The 26,734-nt window shown below is 33.2% G+C and overlaps 3 protein-coding genes and 1 long non-coding RNA gene across 4 annotated transcripts; 2 read left to right on the top strand and 2 right to left on the bottom strand.

Moving 5' to 3' along the window:
• Positions 1–754: 754 nt before the first annotated feature.
• On the bottom strand, positions 755–5,043 carry LOC127899851 (uncharacterized). The gene is made up of 6 exons (XM_052433991.1): positions 4,035–5,043; positions 2,748–3,091; positions 2,019–2,647; positions 1,837–1,938; positions 1,465–1,570; positions 755–1,375 (listed from the first exon to the last, which is right to left on the bottom strand). Exons 1-6 carry the CDS (start codon positions 5,041–5,043, stop codon positions 755–757), a joined length of 2,811 nt encoding a protein of 936 aa, XP_052289951.1.
• Positions 5,044–6,823: 1,780 nt separating this feature from the next.
• On the top strand, positions 6,824–7,979 carry LOC127900007 (uncharacterized). The gene is made up of 3 exons (XR_008051912.1): positions 6,824–7,117; positions 7,621–7,778; positions 7,889–7,979. It is a non-coding gene; the product is annotated as an uncharacterized LOC127900007 (long non-coding RNA).
• A 3,717-nt stretch (positions 7,980–11,696) lies between these two features.
• Positions 11,697–12,860, bottom strand: LOC107178729 (cytochrome b561 and DOMON domain-containing protein At5g47530-like). The gene has a single exon (XM_052433990.1). It carries the CDS (start codon positions 12,858–12,860, stop codon positions 11,697–11,699), a length of 1,164 nt encoding a protein of 387 aa, XP_052289950.1.
• A 7,843-nt stretch (positions 12,861–20,703) lies between these two features.
• LOC102623219 (cytochrome b561 and DOMON domain-containing protein At5g47530-like) lies at positions 20,704–21,603 on the top strand. The gene has a single exon (XM_052433989.1). It carries the CDS (start codon positions 20,704–20,706, stop codon positions 21,601–21,603), a length of 900 nt encoding a protein of 299 aa, XP_052289949.1.
• The last annotated feature ends 5,131 nt before the right edge of the window (positions 21,604–26,734 follow it).

Raw genomic sequence — 26,734 nt, 5'->3', positions numbered from 1 at the left:
TTGCTGTAAAATAAAGAAGCATCTTAGTAGTTAAAATAATAAATTATTATTAATATGAATACAAAATATACCTTAATCAATGACCAAAGATCTTCTTTAGTTTTTGAAGGAACTAGACGCCAATCTTTGATCACAATAGGCACATGCTCTCTTGCTGCAACTCCAGCAAAAGTGGCGTACTTCTCTGAATTAACTCCCACTGGTTGACCTCTTTCATTGAATTCAACAAGTAAGGGAGTATGATCTCGAATCACTGCCAGTGTAGTAGGGCCTCTTTTTCGTTTGCCATTGTTAGTGCTAGGTGTAGATGTTTCGACGTTCTCATGACTGTTAATTGTTAGCCTTACATTTTCTTCTCGAGTGGCAGCAACAAAGAGCGCTTGCTGTTGTTTTTTGGCTCTTTTTTCAGCTTTTTTAGATGACTGTATAATGAAAACTTTATATTTAGGTAATATTGTGAAATACAGTATGAATAAAATAATTAATGTATTAAAATAAGTAACGAATTCACTTACCTCTGCACCTGTCATCTTCTCCCACTGTTAATGCTTGCTACAAAATACAAGAAAACAATTATATATCTTATTATAATAGTAAGCATAGATTAAACAAAACAAAAAACTGCAGTACACATATTATATGAACAATACTTTAAGTAAAACCAAAATATTACAGTTGTACGAGTTGACAAATCAATATCACATAAAATCATTATAAGAAAGAAATAGAATAACATAGCACTTAAAACAAAAAGTTACACATCACAAATTATATCATCAACATCAGTTCTTTTATTTGGTGCATCCTCATTGTCATCTTGTATTTCAAGTTCTCCCACTTCAATTGACATAGGTGGCTCATTATCACTTTCATCATATAATTGTAAATCTTGAAATCCTCGTGATGGTGCTTTCAAACCAACATACCAATTTGAAGAATTTGTTTCCCTAGAATAAAATACTTGATTAGCTTGCGATGCTAAAATAAATGGGTCTTTTTCAAATTGGCTTTGCCCCTCATGAAGGTTAACCAAGGTGAAACCATCATCATCTCTGACACCATTTACAATATTTGCCCAATCACATCTAAAAATGGGGAGTTGAAAAGTATGGTAATCAAGAACTATAATCTCTCTCAAAACCCCATAGTAAGTGACTTTTCCAATCACTTGTGTATTGTCTTTTGCACTAGCTCTACAAATTGTAGTTGCTTCGAGTGAAACACCACTATTTTGTCTTGACTTCTCTGCATCCTTCGTGTGAAATCGAAGGCCGTTTATTACAAATCCAGAATATGACATTGATTGTACTCTTGGTCCACGTGAAAGCCATTTCAAAATATTTGACACATTAATGTGATTCTCCATAACCTTAATCTGTTAAAACAATAAGAATTGATAGAATAAGTTAAATAATTATATAAAATATTATGTTCCAAAATAATTTAAAATAAATATTTGATAACCTTTTCATGCAACCAGACATTAAATGTTTCCACATGTTTCTTTTGTAGCAATTTTTCATTCTTTTCAAATCGTCTATCTGAACCTTTTAATTCTTCCAAGTGCTCTCTGAAAATAAAGATAAAAATATTAAACTTAACTATTAAATATTAATTCAAAATGTTAGTAATAGATATGACTAAAAACCTTACTCTATATAAGGCTGGACTTCCGAACTGTTGAATAGGATACAACGATGGGCAATCTTTAACATCTCATCCGAAAGAGTTATTAATTTACCTCCTGATATTGGACGCCCTTCTAATAAAAATTTGTTCTCAAATTCCTCATTGTGTCCATGTTTGGATCCTATTTGAGCAGCCTTTTTTACATACTTGCCATAAAACATTGCATACTCTTCAGCAAGGTACCGCTCAGCTATGCACCCTTCAGCCCGTGCACGATTTCTAACATATCCTTTTAGGATCTTCATATGCCTAGGACAAAAAGTAACTAGATTAATGATTTATAATTAATTCTATTTTAATGATAATAAACTGTAAAGTTAAATAGTTACCTTTCAATAGGATACATCCAACGATATTGTACAGGTCCACATAGACGAGCTTCGCGTCCAAGATGAATTGTTAAATGAACCATAATATCAAAGAATGACGGTGGAAAGAATCTCTCCAACATACATAGGGTCTCAACCACTTCTTCCTCTAGCTTTTCTAATCTATTTCTATCCAAAACTCTACTACATAATTCTTTGAAAAAGGCACACAAACGAAGAATTGCTTTTCTTGGACCTTTTGGTAAAATTCCTCTCAAAGCTATAGGTAAAAGTTGTTGTATTAAAATATGGCAATCATTAGACTTTAGGCCAGTTATCTTGTGCTGTTTCACTGAAATACAGTTGGTAATGTTTGAACCATAACCATCAGGTAACTTTATATCAGCAAGCCGCTTGCAAAAAAGTTCTTTTTCTTCCTTAGAAAGTGTATGTGAAGCAGCTGGTAAGCAATAAAAATTCTGCTCTTTTTTAGGATGTAAATCCTTCCTAATGTCCAAGTGTATAAGGTCTAGGCGAGAATTAAGGCCATCTTTAGACTTACCTTTCATGTTCAAAAGCGTACCAATTATGCTATCACAAATGTTCTTTTCAATATGCATTACATCCAAGTTGTGACGCAAAACCAAGTCCTGCAAAAATTAAAAAGTAAAGTTTGTTAAGATTTTAAATTTTAATCAAGAAAGTAAAGCACCAAAAATTTATCACATAACATATTTAATGACAGCTCACCTTCCAGTATGGCAATTCAAAAAATATAGATTTCTTTTTCCATAATTGAGATTCATTTGTGCTCCTTTTACTTTTTTTACTCCTCTTTCCCCAATCATTTACAATATCTTTAACTTCTTTATATATATCTTCACCAGTGAACAATTTAGGTTTACCTTTTTCTTCAACATGTCCATTGAACCATTTGCACTTGTTTCGAAAACTATGTTTACGAGGAAGAAATCGTCTATGACCCATGTATACATGTTTCCTACTATGTGGTAACCACTCTGAATATGTGTTTGTACGACATACAGGACATGCCAACTTTCCTTTTGTAGACCATCCTGATGTGTTTGCATAAGCTGGAAAATCATTGATCGTCCACATCAAGATTGCTTTCAAATTAAATGTTGATTTCTCCACAGCATCATACATCCTAACTAGGGATGGCAATGGGCACCGCCCGCAGCGGGTTTGCCATTACCAAACCCAAACCCGCACAAAATTTAAATTACCAAACCCACCCGCAACCCGCAACGGATTTTAATTTTTTTAAAAAAACCCACCCGCAGCGGGTTTTAACAATTACCAAACCCGCAATGGTATCCGGCGGATTTTTTGCGGGTTTCCGTATTTAAAATCACAAATATTTAATATATAAATTTATAATAATAACCTCAACTTCCATATAACATATTCAATTTTATATTTAAACAATGTAAATGAAAAATTAAAATTTCCACATCAATTCAACACAAATTCTCAAATTTAAGTATAAATTATACAAATCTATTTAAAAAACACAAACTAATATCTAAAAATAATAATTACATTTCATATTATCATTTAAAACAAGATCAAAGAGAATATATTTATTTTATTCACCACCATAAGCACCCATCTAACACAATGCCTAAAATAATAATTAAGATTAATATTTTCAAATACTAATTCGAAGGGAAATGCCTTTAGTTTTCTTTAGGTTATGACTTTAGAATAAGAGATGAGCCATATACACACATACACAACTTTGAGCCTTTGGCTATTTGATAATTTGATTAATTACATTATTTTCTTTATATATTTTTATATTTAAATTAAATTAAAAATATTTGAAAACAATTATTGCGGGTTTGGTGGATATCCATGCGGGTATCCACCGGGTATAAGGTTAATACCAAACCCACCCGCATCCATATGCGGGTTTTAATTTATAATACTAAACCCGCCCGCAACGGATAAAATTACCCGCAACGGGCGGGTTTTGGCGGGTGGGTTTGGGCGGGTTTGCGGGTTTGCGGGTACAATTGCCATCCCTAATCCTAACTCCATTTACCCACAACTCATTTAATTCTTCTACAAGTGGTGCCAAGTAAACATCTATGTCATTACCGGGCTGTTTTGGCCCAGGGATTAATAAAGTCAACATTAAGTTTTCCTTGGACATGCACAACCATGGAGGCAAGTTGTACATAGATAAAATGACAGGCCAACAACTATAACTCGTGCTAAGATCTTGAAAAGGATTGAAACCATCAGTAGCAAGACCAAATCTGATATTTCGAGGATCTAATGCAAACGATGGCCATTTTCTATTTATGGTCTCCCATGCAAGAGAATCAACTGGATGTCTCATCTTACCGTCTTGGCTTTTATGACTTTGGTGCCATCTAAGTTGTTTTTCCAATTCTGTGATCCCAAACATCCTCTTAAGTCTTGGTATTATTGGAAAATAGCGCAAGACTTTTGCAGGTATGCCTTGATGAATTTTATTAGTTCGTTCATCAACTTTCCAGCGAGAAGAACCACATTTAAGACATGTATTTGCATGTTCCAAGTCTTTTCTAAATAGACAGCAATCATTTATACAAGCATGTATCTTCTCGTACCCAAGTTCAAATGCCTTCAACAATTTTTTTGTTGAATAAAAAGAATCTGGAAGTGTATTTTCTGGTGGTAACATATCACAAAAAATTTGAAGCATCTCATTAAAACTACTGTCAGATAACCCGTGGGTAACTTTATGCTTGAATAGCACTACAGTTGCTGACATTTTAGAGTAGTTTGTACAGCCTGGGTACAATGGAGTCTCAGCATCTCTAACTAAATTTTGAAGTTCCTCTCTTTCTACATATGTATTCTCTGTAGCATTTGCTTCTTGAAAACATGCTTGATCTTTATACATCCCATAAGTTTCTGTCATTTCAAAATCTATGTATTGATTTGATGTGTATGTATTCCCCTCACCCCTGTATTGCATTGTTGCAGTAGAACTCTCCCCATGAAGGACCCAATTTGTATAAGTCGGATCCATGCCCTTAATAACCAAGTGCTCGTAGACTATATCAAAATGATGGCGTTGTAAATTCTTACAATATCTACAGGGACATACTATAACATCTAAGTTTCCCAAACAAGGACGTGCATTATTGACAAAGTTACGTACTCCCAACCTATAATCCTCTGTGTGTCTACAATAAAGATTTTACCGAACTGGAAAGTTAATTGAATTTCACTAATTTCGTACAAACCAACTGTTTTTTTTTTTAAAGAGGAAAAATGAAAAATAATATTTAGAAATAAGGCAAAATAATACCTTGATAGGTGAACCCACCCTTTATCCATTTTCGAGCAACTATTAAAACCTGTTTACATGAGCAAATAGTAAGTTGAAAATATAAAAAGTTACATAACAATATATTCAAGACAAGAACAAAGTTACACATGACTCTTTCTATTTTATTTTCATAAGACTTTGTATAATTGTTATTTTTTAAATTGAATATCTTCTATATTATTTACTAGTTTAAATGTCAATACAAAAGTAAATAAGAAAAAAATTTATTTATTTTGTAAGAAGAAAACAGACGAATAGTGTATTATTACTATTATTATTTTTTATAAACAAACAATTATCTAAGAGTAAAAGAGACATCTTTGACTAAGAGTAAAACTAACGATACCCATTATTGACAAAGAGTAAAAGAGACACCTTTTCATGTTATTTTACTTGCAAAAAAACAATAAAGAATGAAATATATATAAACCTTTTCAATTTCAAGGATGTTGTCTTCTTTGTTCTGGACCACAATCAAAAGCTTCTTCTTCTTGGGACCACAACGTATACACCTGGAATTTTAGATAAAAAATTAAAGAGTAACTCAATTTAAGTTCCAATAGAGAGAATGTGTGTTGAACAAAAGAAGACCCAAACCTTATTTCTTCTTGACAGTCACAAAGGGGAAGGAATAGTTGAGGGATTTTCACCAAGAGGAAGAAGACAAGTAAAGAGAAAGATAATGCTGGAAAGTGAGAAAGTGAGAAAGTGAAAAAGTGAGATCAGGTAACTTTACCAAGTGCTAACGTTTTGTCTTATTAGTAATTAAGATATTATTTTTTATTAATTGATAATGTAGAGTTTTTTGATTTGTGCCCTTTTTTTTTTGGGCTAACAAAAGAGATTTTCATTAGTTGAAAATAATAAATAGATTTGAATGTATTTATGTCATTTTTTATTTAAAAAAATTATTTGTGGTAAAAAAATTATTTACATTTTATACAAAAATAAATTAATGATTTAATAGGATAGATTCAAAAATTATATGAATAACCACCTATTATTTAAAATTGGTTGGTTACTTTTTTATTACTAGTTTTTTTAATTTGAAAAGGCTTTATTATTACTATAGAGAAATTATAAATATAAACATTTTTCACCTATGGCAAATTATGTCATGGTTGAAAACAATTGACAACAAACTAAAAAATGTTGTGCTACATTCTCGATAGCAACGTGCCTTTTAGAATGTTGTCGAAAATGAATTTTTTAACAACATGCTTATATTGTACGTTGTTATTTGTCTTACCAAAACCGCCACAATCAGAAAACTGTTGTAATAATGTTTTTCACAACGCGCCTTAAAGCATGTTGTTGAAAGTAAACTTTAAGCAATTTTTAACAACGCACGATCTTAAAATGTTGTTAAACATCATATTTTACAACACGCGTAGCATGCATGTTGCTGAATTCCTGTTGCTATATCTCTTTTTTCTTGTAGTGTATGGGGGTTTAAGACAAGGGGATTGGGCCCTGCAGAGCCAAGAAGGCAAGTTAGAGGCGATTCCTTGATGAGAATGTTGATGCTTCTGAAAGGGATTTTCTTGGAGGAGACCTTGCTGTTTCAGCCTTTACAAATCTTTCTTTTGATCTTCCATTGAGGTGGTTTAGAGAAAAAGCAATTCATGGACATCTTTTTGCATGTGCTGGGAACGTTGCCAAGTTGACAAAGAATGAATACCGAAATTTCTCTTTGCCAAAGTTTTTGGAGTCAACTCGAAGTTCTATTGGAGCTGGGATTGTTTTTCCCACAAACCTATTCCGCCTGGAGGTGAGTTATCTGTTTTGTTAAGTTTATGGAATTTAAGCAACATATGATGCTTTGATTTGGGTGGTCGTATGATTGAGGAAAGATATGTGATGCATTATCAATCAAGGATCTGAAGGTATCTTGGCCTCAGTAAATGGTCATTTAGAGTTCTTCAGGACCATTTTTTTCTTTGAAAAATAATTATGATTGAACACTATCTTAGAATGATTAAAAGTTAATTCATTTCAGAATAAAAAGGAGGTCCTATACTTCCGTAATCAAGAACTGTTAAGGGAAATATTTGATTTTTACTTTGTGGGTCATTATCCATAAGTGATATTTGCAAACATGTAACTCTATAATTGGGAAAGTTCCAATTCGATTAATAGATCATTCTATTTGCATGAGTGCAACCACAAGGAATTTCCCTTTCCCTTTTTCTATAAGAGTAGTTATTTTACTAATTATTTTAACAAGATTAAGATCTTATATCCTTAAGTTGACAAGCTTTATTGTGTTTTTAGGTGAACTATTGCCGCATACTGAAAAAGTCCAGTCATGACCATGGGAAAAATGGCATCTAGATTAGCTTATCTGCCCCGTTATAGGATTTAAGCTCTTTTGGATTGATATCTGATGTCTGGCAACCTCTTGAGTTTGACACAAAGCCTATCAATTTTAGGTATTTTGAGTTTTTCTGTTGTTTTGGCTGTTTGATAATTTCACCTTTTTGTGGCTGGGCCTGGATACACAGCAATTGGTTTCTTCTTTAAAATGTACTTTTATATTTAGACAGGAAGTCCAGAAAGCATGATAGTTTATGATGCATGAAGGTAAAAGCAATAATGTGGTATCTCATATATTGGATAAGTGTATTGGCCCCTTTTTTCAGGGTGTTTGACAAAGCTTTTAAATGGTCTAATTTCCAAAAGGAAATCATACTTCATTGTGAGTTGGTATTATGACTGAATGCTCAAAATAACATGTTTTATTTATTTATATTTTCTTCAAATGTTCACTACAGTTTCTTAGTAAGTGTTCAGTTAATAGTTTATCCCTATTCCCTTTAAATGTGAGAGTTAATGGAAAATAATTAAATGCCCAGAAGATCCACTTTTTTGCTCTTGATGCACCCACAAGACCTACATTTTTTTTTCCTGAGACACCCACAAGACCTACCTTACAAAAGCTGATAGATCATAAGGCCATGGAGTATGAAAATTGGCTTAATATGCTCATTTTTTTCAGGTACGGGGTTGGGCAAAATTGGCTTAATATACTTCATCATGCACAAAGTTCGTATATCTGGTTGGTGTTTTGTGAAGTTGGTGCAGATTTTACAATGCTAATAAAAGGGAAAGATATAATTAAAAATGCAGCATTCAGCCCCCCAACATTAATCAATGTTTTAATACTCACTATTTCCACTGTCACACTGTATTGCAATTGTGAAATGATACTTCTTTCTATGCCATTGAATTATAAATGACAGTTAACATGTCTCATTTGTGGGGCACACAACGTGCTTGAAAAGGATGCTGAAACTACCTCTGAAATTAAAATGCTTTTTTTTTAACTCTTTATTCCATTCACTTCATGCATACAGTTTTATGTGATTGTTACATATCAATTAATTAAGTTGTAAATTAATGAATAGCTATCACCTCCACAATTCGATCTGAATATTTCTACTTTTTTTCACTTTTCAGATAAATTCTATAAAATTGTTACCCAAAGAAATAACTCTGGTAATGTGCAGCATTTTGTTGTTAGAATTGTTCCACTTGTGGTAGTCCCGGATTAGTTTTATCTGTGAAGGAGAATCTTTTGACCATAGTGACGCTGGTATTAAAAGCTCTTGGTTCATGTGAAATTGTCCGCATAGCTAGTGCGTTATACCTTTCTTTATCCTCATCATGTAGTTATAGAGTAACACTACACATATAAATTATCTATAGTTGTTGTCGCCAGCTAATTAAATGAAACCAATATCAATTATAAAATCCATAGAGGCTGATATACAAAGAACCTGTGACTTGGAAAAGGTTTTGTTTTATCTTTATTTATAATTTTTTTTATATGACACCCTGATTTCGATTTCCTTTAGGGTTGACATTTTTGGTTGAAGTTGGGCTTTATGAAAGCAAAGAAGAAGAAGCGAAGAGAGAAGAGGTTCTCGGTCAGTTTGAATTTGTGATTTGCATTGCATTAAGTGAATAGACTTAAAAGTATATATGTATTTGAATTATGCGATGCAGTGTACTGCATGAGCTATTTTTATTATCCTGGTAAAACTCAGTTGAATGATTTATGTATATTTAGTAAAGATACAAATATCCACAAGCTTACTAGGTTCGGTTTCCCTATTCTAAAAAACTTGAAATCCAACTGCCACTGTTTCCGGTTGAAGATATGTGGGACATGATGATTTTAAACATAGAAATTAGCCAAAAACGCAAATATGACAAAAGTTTATTTCTATTAACCATTATTTCTCTAATGGTTGGAAATTGACATGCAATTTTTAATTTTTCCTTTTTCCATGTATTTATATGCAGATTTGATTAATATGTTTGACGTGTTTCTTCCTCAACTTCACTTTTATCCTAACCCACCCATTATTGAAGGGAGAATGGAGCTGTTGGTGTGATAACTCAATTGCACTACTTATGTTGAAAGAGTGAAGACAATCATCCTTCTCATTTTAGTTGTTATAAATGTTAAATTTAGTTACAACTAGTAGGAATGTGATTGGATGGTAGAAATTTTTATGTATTTAATTTAGATTATTCAGCTATAAGGGTGGATTATCTCATATCTTGTTTCTTGAAGTACTTGGAATTTGTAATATGTAATAATAATATTTAAATATGAAATGAAAGATTTTATAATATAAATCTAGTTTCTTTTTGGTTATTTTGCGATGCCTTTTAATTTTATTAATAACTCAATAGGCAATAAGCCAATTCAAATTTTAATTTTTCTAAATAAATTAAACTGTGATACTATGGTAACAATAATCTTACACACTAATATGATATCAATAATTACTAACACTATAGTGTCATAAAATTGCTAATACTATAGTAATAATAATTACTGACACCACATACAAGTGTCACTATTTTTTTTACTGTCAGATTACTGACACAATTAACAAGTATTACTGTAAGTAATTACTGACACTATTCTAATGTCAGTAAAAATAATTTTTCTAGTAGTATTTGTTAAAATATAAATCTATTTCTGTTGCCTAAATCATCCAATGAAGTAACATTATCTATAAGTTTGTTGAATTTGAAATATTAAATCAAACATTGATATCATCGTAACAATAATCATAGATTTTGACTACCAAATCAATGACACAATTAGCAAGTATCATTATTATAAGTACTTGTAACACTATTTTTCATGTCGCTGAAGACTATTTTTCTTTAAGTGTATAATTTGTTATTATTTCCTTGTCAAAATCGCAAAAGAAAAAATATATATAAAAAATAATTTTGAAATCACATTAAAAAAATCTGAGTATGATTAATAGGAGTAGCTTTGCATACATAGTGGTCTGGTCCAACAAAAGATTCGCACTCCATGGAGAAACGAGACGCAAGCCTCCTTCTTCATTAAGATACAGTGCGTATTGGTGATGAAAATGTAATTTTGTACATCTGTTTTTGTGTTTTACTCAAAGCCAAAGTGACAAATCACTAATTTTATTTGTATTATACAGAAAATGAGTAGGTTTAAAAAATGAATTTTAAAAAAAAAATAGATGCAGAGAGGTAGCTGTCCACGTTGGGCCTTCGGTGGCTCCGCCACTGGAAACAACAATGATCAAGGAAGAGCGGTGGTTAAGGTCAAAAGAAATTTCGGAAGCAAGTTGGGCAATATGGTTGTGATAAATGTTTCTCAATTAATCAGTCCAAACATTACAATTTACAAATGCAATTTGACTTGAGAATAGTATGAACAGTACAGGATGCTAATTGCTGCCGTCGAAACAGGGGAATGAAAAAAATTGAAAAGCATATAGAAGTTAAAAGAAAACAAGAGCAAGATGTAAGAGATGACTTATCTTAGAGATTTGCATTTGATTAGTTGTTAAAAATATTAAAGAAAAATATGTTGTACCAACTACAAACACGTGTTATTGTATAATTTCCAACTTTTCAATTTGAGATGAATATTGTTAAGAAGTTTAATTAATTTAGAGATTACTCTCCACAATTACGTATTTTAAGGACACTTAAACATCTACTAAAACTCATACGATAGGTTCCATTGAGAAAGATCTATCCCCTTAAAAAATTCCTCGTACCATGGAACTGGTATCAGTGATTAACTTTCGGGGATAAAACAATTAAACAAACAGTATAATCTAATGTGCCTCTTCTAATTGATTACCCGACATTTTAAAAAAATCAACATGTATGCTAGTCGTAATATACGAGCTAATGTTACATGCAATTATGTACAAATTAATTTGTACCAAAAAAAATTAATAATGCTTTTATTTCGCTAATTGATGTGGGAAAATTTAAACAAAATTGCAGAAAAAATCAGTAAATCTTAATCTATATACTACAACGCTAAAACTTCATGCTGCTGCTCTGACATTGGTTTCAGGATTCTCCATCTTTCTCCGCTGCCTTATAACAATGACACAAGTTACTACTTCCAAAATAGCGGCAATGGCTCCCAATGCAATAAGAGTACAAGCATAAACCAAGCGCCAAATCTTCAAAGGGTTCAAAATATTAAAACCCTCAAAGATGTTGAAGATGCTTAATATTATGATGGCGTATCCGACAGAATGGTGGTAAAAATTCCACCAAATTCTGTACTTGTGCTCCTTCTTTGGTCTCAGTTTCAACGCAAAAACCTGAATGAAGCCAAGAACGAGAAGTAGTATCCCAATAGTCCTGTGAGTGGAATGTTGACTGCCATGAGATTTGTTGCCAAGATAAATTCCTGTCCCCGCTCCGGCAATACCAAGTAAGTAAGCCGAGGATTGGCATATGATGTGAGCATAAAACCAAGCGGGATCAGCTGATTGGAAGACCTTCATGTACCTGGCAGTAATAGCACCCACTGGCATCAAGAAGCCCCAACTAACCGCGTTTATGATTCCATGAACCTGCTTGAAGTGAAGAGTACCCGAGGTTCCTCCTTTGGTAGTCGTAACTTTCCCGGAAAGAAGGTCCAAAGTACCCATTGATTTGACATTGTCGCCTCCTAGAGGATGCATGCCGAGGTGATTGTCACCACGTACAGGACCTTCTTGCCACACGTGGCTCACTGTGGTCAAGTTCTTTGGAAGCACTATCGTTGCATATATTATCATCTCGTTATTGGAAAAGTCTGCTGAAATCTTGGGAACCTTAAAGCTCAAGTTTCCCTCTTGTAAATTGGTGCCATAACTCATCACCGGCGATGTGTATGCCTTCAAGATTCCGTTAGGGTTACGGTAAGCTACAAGAGATTGAGAGCCGACCATGCCTTTACCGGTAGGGTTTATAGCCCACGCAACCCATCTGGTTGGTTTCATGCCTACATGACGATAGGCTAAGTCGACAGATCCGGTTGCTTCGTCATAGCTCCAGTGGAGAAAAGAATTTAAAGCTTGCAAATCAACGCATGCACCGTATTTGTTGTTGTGGGTGGTGAAACGGTAATTGGTACATGTTTGAGTTGTTTGAGCGAATGAAGAAGATGGAGAAAGCAACAAAGTAAAAAGCGCAATCAGAAAGATTCTCTTCATGGATTTGTTTTGGCAGGATTAAAGGCAGAAACAAATTTTTGATTTTATATAAGCAATTAATCTCTTGGTACTGTTATGTATTTATATTAGTAAATTAAATACGAAATCACAGTTCGTTACGAACTTGAGTTTCCTGTTCCTAATAGGAATAACATCAATAAATATTAGGAAACCTCACTACAAATCCTTGTGTGTATAGGGATCTAGAATAGGAAATTAGTTTGTTTGGACCGGCGGAATTACTTTCTATAATCACTGATAGGAAATTGAATTCCCTTCCCGCGTAGGTAATTCATTTCCTCACTACGATAGAATAGAAAATTATCAATGTCTATTATTCAAACATTTCTTTTGTCCGCTCTTTTCTACTTTATTACTAGTTTATTTTTAACAATATTATCAGTATGGATATTCGCATTTTTTAAGATGTAGATTCAGTATTTACAGTGCCATAAAATCCTTTCTGACATTGGAAATGTACTTTACAATGTTGTAAAGTAGTTTATGTCATTGTACAATGTTGTAAACTTTGCATCCACATGAAATATCATCTATGCATGAATCAATTTTATATATTTTATTTTCCAACGATATTTTATAATGGTATGCTGACGTCCGCATTCTAAAATTTTTCCGACGAAGTTAGAAAACAAAAATTGTGAAAAAATTGTTTATAGCATTTAAAATCTACCAATTGACTTTTATTAGTATTTATTATAGGGAAAATGACACAGACACCCCTAACGTTTAGAAAAGGGACACAAAACTCCTTAATGTTTGAAAAAAAACATACAGACCCCAATTTCTTAACGAAAACAGTTTCGTTAAATCAGTCAAAGGTTAATATCGTAATTGCACATTAACAACAAATGAATTGACCAAAAACCCACACACGAACAAAACGCTTAACACACGCACTGACACTGCTCCTTCCAGATCTTGACAAAATCCTTAACAGACACACTCACACGGTTCGCCGGGAACTGCTGGAATTGCTGAGGTTGCCGGAAGTCGCTGGAACTGCTAGGGCTGCCGCAAGTTGCTGGAACTGCTAGGGCTGCCGCAAGTTGCTGGAACTGCTAGGGCCGCCGCAAGTCGCTGGATCTGCTCGCGCTGCCGCTGCGTTGATCGAGACCGCATCTGGCTACTGCTCGTTCGTGTGGCTGCTGCTCGTGCGTGGTTGCTGCTCATTCGCGTGGTTGCTGCTCATGCATCTTCAATCCACGGTTCACTTATCTTAAACTAGCTTTTCCCTCTTTAATTTTCTTTTTTTTTTTACTAAATTAACTTTATTTCTTTTTATTATCATTCCAAATCCACTAGAATTTTTGAGAATTTTTGGACAATTAATTAATTTTGGAGAATTTTAGACAATTAATTTCACCGAAGAAGTGAGCTTACCATGGGCATAATGCAAAAAAAGCTTGTACTGGTTTATTGGAGATTTATTGTGCTTAATTTATCAATGAAAAGCTTGTACTGGTTTGCAGATGGTAACAAATAAAAGCAGGCAATACTACAACGACGTCCCAACAAGCTATGAGAGGAAGTTCACAAGCTAGGAGCCAGAGTTGTCATACAAATTTGTGAATAAATAATGTTTTTTTTTTCAAAAAAATATTATGGTTATTGTTGTAATGATTACCAGTATCAATTTGATACAATATTATGATATGAGGATTATTTGTTATGTTTATTGGTGGTTTTTTATGTCTATTCGATATGTTATTTAGTACAATTAAGATGTTGTTAACCAGTTTTTTTTTTTAATTTTGTTTATTATACTAGTTTAAATGATTGACATATGAAGAATTGTTATTTTTATAGTATTAATAATTAATTTATTTATTTTTATTCTTGAATAATGGATTAAAATTATTTAGCTTGTAGAGAATTTGATAAAAAATTATTAATAATTTTATTATAAAAAATTTAATAGAGAAATTGGATAATGAGGGTATATTCGTAATTTTATTAATAATATATGGGTAAAATAGACAATGAACAATTTTTTTTTAATGCTAGAAGGATATAACGGTAATTACACGTTAAATTTATAATTTCCGTTAAAACTAACGGTTTCCGTTAAAAAATTGGGGTCTGTATGTCTTTTTTCAAACATTAGGGAGTTTTGTGTCCCTTTACTAAACGTTAGGGGTGTCTGTGTCCTTTTTCCTTTATTATATGAATTTATGATATTTAATGAGGTGTATATTAGAAGACTCTCTGTGTGTGAGTGAAGTTGGAACCTAAGGAGTTTTAACAATTAAACTAAATTAGCTGATAAATACGAATATGTATTAGAGGATGATAAATACGAATATGTTAAATTAGCTGTTTATACTCAATGAAAAGGTAATGAACAAAAGAAAAGTTAAAAAAAGCAAAAACATGGTTGGGAATAAAAGAAAGACTCTTCTACTATGATTCGATAAGTAAGTAAAAATAAATATTCATATTCTTTTTTATTCTTAGACAATATTATTACATTCTTTTTCTTGTTAAAACCTAGCTTTAAATCAAAGATAATGTCGTTGTAATATAATTTTTAGTTTATAAAAAAATGAAATACTTAAATTTTATCATATACATGATTTTAATAATCACATAAATCTCAGCTCAAAATTAAGATTAATAGATTTATAAAATTTGTGTTCATGTTTAGAAAATAATTTTACTAAAGGTTTCTAAATGAATTTTGTAATTTTATGTTATTGATAAATTTATATTTTACAATTTCCTAAATGAAACCTAACAAAGTTTCCTATTTTGATGAAATTTCCTGGCTCTGTACGTGGAATCGGTTTCTGTGTACTTCTTATTCCTATTAATAAATAGCAATCGCAAAGAATTGCTCGTATCAAATGAAAAATTAGTTTCTGTTTTTAATCCCCAAAACAAATCTATGAGGTGAATTTGAAACCAGCTATCCAACTCTAAGGGTGAATCTAGTTAGTTCCATCTAACATGAATAAATAAAATTATCATTAAGGATTTTGTTGAAATTCGTTAGAGTCTCCCATATTTTAAGTTTCCAACTTACAAAAGTAAGCACTTCTCGAATAATTAGATATTCGACCAACTTCATTAGTAAATGTCTCTTCAAACATGTATAATAAAGTTAGTACTCCCAAAACAGCCAGATATTTAACCAACTTCATTAATCAATATCTCCTCAAACATCTATAATATCACACATCACTGTGATTAATATACTTAAATAATCTCAACCACATAACTCCCAAAATTTCTAATAGAATTAAAAAGTATATTGTAGTTAATGCCAACATATATTAACCATTCGTAATAATGTTATCATAATTATACAACAAAAGAATAAGGTAGTCGAAATACTCTAATAGTATGATCTATGACTGCTAGCACCATCATGTAGCCAAAAATCATATTACAAGAACATATAGACATGATTCTAAAAACTATCATTGAACAAGTACCTTGGGCAATTACCTTGTCATACTTGGACCTCATACTAACATTCTGTACTAAACGAAAGTGTACTATTGTGCCCGAAGCAATAATAAATAGATCAACGAAGTGCCATTTTATGTATCTTGTCATACAACATGATGAAATAGCCCCTAAAAGGCGAAAGCGCCAAAGCACACATTCCAAAGCACTTTATGTACTCAGATGTTGCATAACTTTGTGCTTTTCACTTCCAAATAAGTGTTCGGATGAACAATCAACTCCTAAGTCCAGGTAGAGATGATTATGCAAACGCTCCAAAAGATGAGGAGGATCATTTTATGACTCTTCGATTTTACGTGAGTTTGACTCTTGGTTTCTTTGTTAGATTCTAAAGAGTCTGCAGAACTTTAATGCTGAATAGTTCATCGAGATTTCAAGATTTAATTACATTGAGGTAACTCAAATATTTTATTTGAAATTGAAGACAATTAGACCAAGAATGATATGGACCCCGCTAAGAACTGACGCAACCCTAATCAATTTAATCTCCAAGATCGAATCTAAACTTGGAAATAAATGGAACCGCGACCCCGATGCTCAATGAAAGCTCGAACCTTGGTATGTGACGACGCTATAATTAGTTATGGATGATCTGATTGATAAGTTAAGAGTTTGAATGCCACCAAAATCCGATAAGTTCAAAGAGTTTGTTTAAGAACCAAAGAAAATTAACCCTCTCACCAATTACATCAAAACTGATCTTCTCTGTTTATTGATGCGAGTACATTATATAGGGTTGGTTACACGAATTTTTGGAAATAAATCCTAAACTGAAATCAAATCAAAATCCTAATTTAAAGCAAATAAGGAAATAATTTAAATCAAATTAGAATCCTAATATAAGTGAATATGAAAAAATCTAAATCAAATCAAAATCCTGATCTAAGCAAATAGGAAAGAATCTAAATCAAATTAGAATCCTAATCGGCTTAAATTCCTTATATTGATTAAAATGGAAACTCGGCAATTAAATGAGAAATAACTTATTTGTTTCTCGACTAGCAACCTCAAAAAATGAGAAAGTATCCAAAAAAGGAAAATAATATATTTTCCCGTGATAATGTGCAAGTCAACTTCCTATTTCATGGAAGTGTTTATTTGAAAACTTCAAGAGCTTGAATCATGCATTTATCATGTACGATTCTTTCAACGCGCCTCCATAAATTTGATTGAGCCCAAGTTGCTTAAATTAACCCATTAAGCGCTTCTTTGAATTTCTTTGCTCGGGCTCTTGTGACTGGTCCGACGAGAACTTGAATAGGATCTAAATATACCTCATCCCATGTGCTAGTAATAGTTTTGCCCTTAATCCCATCATTCCCCTCCTCTTGAAGAGGATTTGTCCTCAAATTATCACCTGCATCAAAAGGACTCAAATTAGAAACATTAAAAGTAGTACTTGCATTGTACTCATTGGGCAAATCTAGCTTATATGCATTATCATTGATCCATTCCAAAACTTGGAAAGGACCATCCTTTCAAGACAATAATTTAGATTTCCTCCATTCCAGAAATCATTCCTTATGCATGTGTAACCATACCTAATCGCCAGATTCAAAACTGATCTTCTCTGTTTATTGGGTGCGAGTACATTATATAGGGTTGGTTATAAATTTTTTTAGAAATAAATATAAATTGAAATCAAATCGGAATCCTAATCTAAAGCAAATAAGGAAAAAATCTAAATCAAATCATAATCATAATTTAAGCAAATAGGAAAGAATCTAAATCAAATCAAAATTCTAATCGCCTTAAATGTCTTATATTAATTAGAATGGAAACTCGACAATTAAAAGAGAAATAATTGATTTGTCTTTCCACTAGCCTCCTCAAGAATCGGGAAAGTATCCGAAAAAGGCAAATATTATATTTTCCCGCCATAATGTGTAAGCAACTTTCTATTTTATGGAAGTGATTATTTGAAAACCTCAAGAGCCTGAATCATGTAGTTATCGTGTGCGATTCCTTCAACGGGCTTCCATGAATTTAATTGAGCCCAAGTTGCTTGAATAAACCTATTAAGCATTTCTTTGAAATTTTTTGCTCAAGTTCTTATGACCGGTCCGACGGAAACTTGTGACAGTTTTGTCCTCAATCTCATCAAAGAAGTTTTAATTTGAAATTGTGATGCCCTTGCTAATCCATAATGGCATCATCACGGCTAAAATCAGCGAATCAATGTTTGTTTATTTCAAGTTAGAAAGCTCTTCATAAATTCATACGGAAGCACATACAATTCATTAGCTATAAGCAATGTAAAATTTTACTTTTCAATCATCCAATTTTATTTAATATGAAAAATCACTAAAGGATTTCCTCCTCATTAGCATGTTCATATATGTGTTTTCCAACAGCTGCAAAATGAAACATGACAATCGTGTATATTATATCTTCACGTTCTTAGTTTTGATAATGCAGATTCAAAGTGTAAGTTTATAGATAATAATTTAGTGGCAAAAAGGGAAATTTTCAAGTTTACGTTGGTCCTGAGAGATAATCAGACCACGTTTCATGAAATCATAGGTGTGGGTTACCTTGTTATTTGTTTCTCGACTAGCAACCTCAGATAAACAAAAGCTGAGAGCTGTTTTACCATTGCTAATTTGTTATGCTTGACTAACAAGAGAACTAACCCAGCTTAGCAGTTGAGAGTTTCTATGTTACTGCTATTCAAATGAAGAAAATTTGATTTCAATGAAAGAGACCGCAAAACTTGCAATGCATTTCATACCAAAAATTGAACCCACTACAAGTGTATTTCTCGTTTTTCTTTCCAAGTGAAGAATTTCAGGAGTGAATAGACTAATATGAATGGAATTAATTTTATTTCTGGGAACTATTTTTTCATCCAAAAGATGAAAATTATTCTGCATTTCCTTTTCATGCAGTAATTGTCTAATTTGAGATTATTGTTACCTGTATCAAGTATGAGCAAGAACAAATATAAAATATAAATTTACTATAAGAAAAAAAAATTTTAAATGACAAAAAGTATAAGAAAAATATCTTATTAATTATTAATGCTTTATTTACATAAAAAAAAATTTCTAGTACTTAAACTTCTTAATTTTTATTTACATTGATATTATTTATTAGTTTATAATAAATATGAATAAAATGTATTTAAAAATAAGAGCAATACTATAAAACTATAATGTTAGGAGGATTATTGATTATTATGAAAATAATAAGAGGTTAAGTGATATATAATGACCTCTAAAGTGTTGTATTGAGTATTGACTCTGAAAAACTAGAAATAAACCATTAAATTTCCTTCCTGGTACCACATTAATTCGTAAGCACTATATAACCTAATAATTACCCCTTATTCATTTTTTATTTAAAAATAATTTTCTTTTCACTGAAAAAATGAAATCTTTAAAATTTTATAATATATTTTTTTATATGAATGGAGCCTCATTGCGGAGGAATATTGTCAATAATGAAAATGAAAGTACAAGAAATCAGGGGACAAAGTGAGCCTTGCCTTAAACCGTCAATAGAGACATAAAAGACAAGTAAAATTGTTGATCAATCAGATTATTATAATGATGGAATATATAGCAAAAATCTCCGAAAAGTACGCTCCAAGGATTGCAGACCTGGATTGGCTCAACAACCAAAAATAGTATGACAGTCCTGAAAAAACATAAATAAATTAAAAAGAAACTGCATTAGTCTTAATCGTCTCGATGCAATTCAGCCACGTATTAAAAAATTGTAATACAAATTCAACAATCTCACAAATTTCGTTCAAGATTATGATGAATATATTTATCGAATTTTTTTTTTCATGTTTGTGTCACTGCGAAATATAGACGCGTGAAACACGCCTACTCCACAACCCATGCAAAATCATATATATATTGATGAAATTTCCTATTCTAGTTCCCTGTACACAGAAGGATTCCTAGTGAGGTTTCGTAATCTATATGGGTGTTATTCCTATTACGAACAGGAAACTCAAGTTCACAAGGAACTGAGATTTCCTATTTAGTTTACTTCTATAAATACATAGCAGTAGCAAGAGACAGATTGCTTATATAAAAATAAAAATTAGTTTCTGTCTTTAAACTCCCCAAACAAATCCATGAAGAGAATCTTTCTGATTGCGCTTTTTACTTTGTTGCTTTCTTCATCTTCTTCATTCGCTCAAACAACTCAAACATGTACCAATTACCGTTTCACCACCCACAACAACAAATAAGGTGCATGCGTTGATTTGCAAGCTTTAAATTCTTTTCTCCACTGGAGCTATGACGAAGCAACCGGCTCTGTCGACTTGGCCTATCGTCATGTAGGCATGCAACCAACCAGATGGATTGCGTGGGCAATAAACCCTACCGGTAAAGGCATGGTCGGCTCTCAATCTCTTGTAGCCTACCGTAACCCTAACGGAATCTTGAAGGCATACACATCGCCGGTGATGAGTTATGGCACCAAATTACAAGAGGGAAACTTGAGCTTTCAGGTTCCCAAGATTTCAGCAGACTTTTCCAATAACGAGATGATAATATACGCAACGATAGTGCTTCCAAAGAACATGACCACAGTGAGCCACGTGTGGCAAGAAGGTCCTGTACGTAGTGACAATCACCTCGGCATGCATTCTCTAGGAGGCGACAATGTCAAATCAATGGGTACTTTGGATCTTCTTTCCGGGAAAGTTACGACTACCAAAGGAGGAACCTCGGGTACTCTTCATTTCAAGCAGGTTCATGGAATCATAAACGCGGCTAGTTGGGGCTTCTTGATGCCAGTGGGTGCTATTACTGCCAGGTACATGAAGGTCTTCCAATCAGCTGATCCCGCTTGGTTTTATGCTCACATCATATGCCAATCCTCGGCTTACTTACTTGGTATTGCCGGAGCGGGGACAGGAATTTACCTTGGCAACAAATCTCATGGCATTCAACATTCCACTCACAGGACTATTGGGATACTACTTCTCGTTCTTGGCTTCATTCAGGTTCTTGCGTTGAAACTGAGACCAAAGAAGGAGCACAAGTACAGAATTTGGTGGAATTTTTACCACCATTCTGTTGGATACGCCATCATAATATTAAGCATCTTCAACATCTTTGAGGGTTTTAATATTTTGAACCCTTTGAAGATTTGGCGCTTGGTGTATGCTTGTGTTCTTATTGTCTTGGGAGCCATTGCCGTTATTTTGGAAGTAGTAACTTGGGTCATTGTCATAAGGCGGCGGAGAAGGATTGAGAATCCTGCAAGCAATATCACAGCAGTAGCATGAAGTTTTAGAGTAGTATACGTAGTAGATTAGGATTTACTGCTTTTTTTCTGTAATTTTGTTTAAATTTTCCCACATCAATTAGCGATATAAAAGAATTATTATATTTTTTACAAATTAATTTGTGCATCATTGCACGTAACATTATCTCGTTTTACGCCTAGTATATATATGTGATTCATTTGTTAAATGTTTGGTACTCAATTAGAAAAGGCACATTAATTAGATGATACAATTTGTTTTCTTGTTAATATTGAGGTTGGGCCTTTAACTTAAAAGTTAGAATACTTTATTAAAGTGATTGGTAAACAATAATTATTGTAACTTACAAGTTAATTTGATTTTACACTTGGATTATTAAAAATCTATTATATCTTTACTAATTTTATTAAAAATATTATTTAAATATTTTATTTATTACATACTATTAACTTTTATATTTTGATTTTTTTCTCCTAAGCTCCATCTAAGATATATATGATGTGGAGCTCGGAAGCGGATTTTAGCTATTCCAAATCAGTTGAAAATATTAGATTTGATTTATTTAATGTTGATGGATTGATGTACTAAATGGAACTTTCCATGAACAACTATAAACTAGTAAAAACACAATGTTTATTTATGGATCTCATTTCATTAGACGAATATATAAATTTTGCAAGTTTTCTGAGGTGTCGGAAATATACAATGTTTTGGAGTCTCCATTTGTTGTTTCTCTTTCCTTTGTGGATAGAGAGATGACAGCTGTGTGAAACTGAAAGGAGGTTTATTTCAAGTTGGTGCTCACATACGCATCTGTTTGTGTACCTAGCCATATTCATTGTCTGTTAAATTGCAAAGAAATTAAAAGCAAATGGGCTTGCTAGCTAGAATTAATTAGATAATAAAAGCAATCTTATCTTGACACTTTCCATTCTTGAATTTATAATGCATATATTTTGCCAGAATAAACCTGAAATATATTGGTAATTCTCCGGTTTAAAAGCATTTAATCATGTGTCGTCATTGTTTTTTTTTTTCCTTTTTTCCTCCAAATCATCCATTTCTTCAGAACAAGCCTCGCAGAATCTGAACACGTTCTAAATTTTTAATCACACTTCTTTGGGTACATAGACATTGACAAAAGGTGCTTTGAACTCAGTACTTTGTTTTTTATTATTGAAAGAAAATGAGAATGGATTGTGTAATTGAAGTATTAGGCATTTAAATTTAAAAGTAATTGAAAATTGTGACCTCCTGATCTCACATGTTGATTACACCATTTACATATAAAGTATGTTTTATTTATTGACTTTGTTGGGAAAGGGACTACCACAAACAGCTATAAATTAAGCATAAACAAAAAAAATTTCCCTCTTTCTTTGATTAAAATAGGATGTGCACCACAAATAAATATGCAAAAAAATAAACCAATAAACCCAAAGTAAAAATTAACTACAAGAGACACCGATTTTTACGTGGAAAACCTAAATCGGGAAAAATCACGGGACCGTAATCCGATATAAACTTCCACTATCTAAATGGAATTACAGCACAAATTCTTCTCCAGATAACACTAGAGGATAACAACATCAAAATTCTCAACAATCTTGGCTTACAATAATAGATCTAAAATCTATTTCTTCAATAAGTGGGTATCTCAAACAACAACTACAGAGAGAATAAAATACAGATCAACACCAGTAGAAATGTAGAGGGCGATGTCAAGAACTTACCCTCCAAATTTGGGATGAATCGGAGCTAAAATCACCTTGCGATCATTGAATCAAAGATTGAAACCCCAAAGAAATCTTTCTCTCTCGTAGCGCCTCCTCAATTCGCGAAATGCCTACAGCTCTCGCGATTCTTCACTTATTTCCTTTATATATTTTCTAGTTAATTTCATCCATGTCCAAAATTTTACAATAATTACACATCAAGTAAATTATTTTGAACTTTAGGCATTTTGGTCCATCGAAATGAGATGAACCCTACAAATCTCCCCCTTCATCTCATCTAAGGGACACCACCAAACCCGCTCTCTGCTTACAACTTTCCAGCTTCTCCTTAGGTAATGATTTTGTCATCATATCTGATGCATTCTTTGATGTGTGAATTTTCTCAAGCTGCAATTGTTTCTACTCAAGCACGTCTCGTATCCAATGATACCTCACATCAATATGTTTTGACTTCGAATGATATGTTGAATTCTTCGCCAAGTGAATGGCACTTTGACTGTCACAGTACACAACGTAGCTGTCTTGTTTAACACCCAACTCTTATAGGAAATTCTTCATCCACAAGGTTTCTTTGCAACTCTCGGTGATTGCAATATACTCTGCTTCTGTGGTAGACAAAGCAACACACTGCTGAAGTCTAGACTGCCATGAAACTACTCCCCCTGCAAAGATGAGCAAATATCCTGATGGGGATTTTCTGGAATCAACATCTCATGCCATATCTATATCCGTGTACACTTATAACACAGGTTTATCACCACCAAAACATAAACATACCTTGGAAGTGCCTCTGAGATATCTGAGAATCCACTTTACTGTTGTCCAATGTTTTTTGCTTGGATTGGAGAGAAATCGGCTGACTACACCAACTGCATGTGCAATATCTGGTCTTGTACAAACCATAGCGTACATCAAACTACCAACTGCTGAAGCATAAGGAACTCCTCTCATCTCTTGTTTCTCTTTCTCACTTGTAGAACAATGCTCGGAACTAAGTTTGAAATGGCTTGCAAGTGGAGAACAAACATATTTTGTCTTATTCATATTAAATCTTTCAAGAACCTTTTCAACATATGCTTCTTGAGATAACCATAACTTCCCAGTTTTTCTGTCACGAGAAATCTTCATGCCAAGAATCTGTTTCGTTGATCCCAAGTCCTTCATTACAAAAGACTTGCTAAGCTCTCTCTTCAGATTGTCAATCTTACTAACATCCTTGCCAATAATCAACATGTCATCCATATAAAGCAAAAGAATAATAAAATCATTATCACCAAACTTCTTCACAAAAACACAATGATCAAACATAATCTTACTGAAACCATGATTCTCCATAAAAGAATCAAATTTCTTATACCACTACCTTGGTGCCTGTTTCAACCCATACAAATTTTTCTTCAATTTGCACACAATTTCTTCTTTGCCTTTGACAATGAATCCTTCAGGTTGCTCCATGTATATTTCCTCATCTAAGTCACTGTACAAGAAAGTTGTCTTTACGTCGAGTTGTTCAATCTCCAAATCCACGCTAGCTGCTAATCCCAGAACTACTCGGATAGAAGACATCTTCACTACAGGAGAAAATCAGCACCTTTCTTCTGACTGAAACCCTTCACAACCAATCTAGCCTTGTACCGCTGTTGTGAGTTATTTTCAGTTTTCAACCTGTAAACTCATTTGTTCTTCAGTGCTCGCATTCACTTAGGCAGCTTCACTAAGTCATAAATGTGGTTCTCATTCAAGGTTCTCATCTCCTCTTGCATGGCTTTAACCCACTCATTTTTATGTTGATGAGACATAACTTCTTCAAAACATTCTGGCTCTCCTCCGTCTGTAAGCATTACATACCCATGTGGAGGATATCTGGTGGAAGGTCGTCGTTCTCTAGTGGATCTTCTCAATTCTGGCTCAACTGGTGGTGCTGGTGGTTTTGAAAGTGCTTGCTCAACTGGTTCTGCTGGACCATCATCATTATCCTCTCCAGCTCCCCCATGATCATTATGAATAACAGGTGGAGAAACTGAAGTTGGAATAATAGGAATCTCTGGAGATGTTTGAGACTCATCGTTTTTCTCTTTATCACCAAATATCTAATCTTCAAGAAATACATCTCTACTTCTGATTAGTTTTCTTGCTACTGGATCTCATAATCTGTACCCAAATTTTTCATGCCCATAGCCTAAGAAAATACATTCATTGGCTTTATCATCAAGTTTCGATCTCTCATCTTTAGGGATGTGAACATATGCTCAGCACCCAAACATTCTCAAGTGTTTATAAAAAACATCTTTTCCAGTCCAAACTCTCTCAGGTACATCACCGTCTCATGGAGCTAAATGAGACAGGTTAATCAAGTCAACTGCAGTACACATAGCCTCTGCCTAGAATGATTTAGGAAGCTTGGCATCAGAAAGCATACACATGATCTTTTCTTCAATTGTTCTATTCATCCTTTCTGCAACACCATTCTACTGAAGGGTTTTTGGTACGGTCTTCTCAAGTCTGATTCCATGGGATCTGTAATACTGCTTAAATGGTCCTCTGTACTCACCACAATTACCTGCCCTGACACATTTTAATTTTCTTCATGTCCCTCTCTCAACATAAGCATGGAAGAACTTAAACATATCAAGCACCTGGTCTTTAGATTTCAAAGCAAAAGCTCACACTTTTCTAGAACAATCATCAATAAAAGTCACAAAGTAAAGTGCACCTCCTATTGATCTACTTTGCATTATGCAAATATCAGTGTGAATCAAATCAAGGATTTGCGACTTTCTAGATGGAGAATAACTTTTAAAAACTACTCTATGTGTCTTTCCAGCTAAACAATGAATAAAAGTCTTGAGGGACGTACCTGCAAAACTTGGTAGAAATCCTTTTCTGGCAAGAGTTTCTAACTCTTTCTCACTGATGTGACCAAGTCTTTTATGCCATGTTTCAATGTCAGGATCTTTTACAGCTACATTCACATCTTCTTTCTTGGTCTTGGCTTCTATTACGTAGAGAGTGTTCATTTTCTTTCATTTAGCCAACACTAAAGAGCCTTTGGTGAGCTTCCATTTTCCTTCACCAAATTGGTTAGTATAACCATCATCATTAAGTTTTCCTGTGGAGATCAAATTAAGGCAAATATCTAGTACATGTCTGACATATTTAAGGAGTAACTTACAACCAACACTGGTTTCTAAGCAAATATCTCCAATGCCCACAATCTTGGATGCCCCTTCATTTCCCATTCGTACATGGCCATAATCACCATTAATATAGGATGTAAAGTAATCACGATGTGCAGTAATATGAACGAAAGCACCTGAATCAATCACACAATCACTGGTATGGCAAGTGAGATTTATAGAGCTATCATCATAAACAATACCCATATCACCATCAACTACGACTGCAGTATTCTCTTT

The sequence above is a fragment of the Citrus sinensis genome, chromosome 9 (genome assembly GCF_022201045.2).
Source record: "Citrus sinensis cultivar Valencia sweet orange chromosome 9, DVS_A1.0, whole genome shotgun sequence".
Classification (NCBI taxonomy): domain Eukaryota; kingdom Viridiplantae; phylum Streptophyta; class Magnoliopsida; order Sapindales; family Rutaceae; genus Citrus; species Citrus sinensis.
Note: the sequence above shows the minus strand (reverse complement) of the source record. Positions and strands in the feature narration are given on the sequence as shown.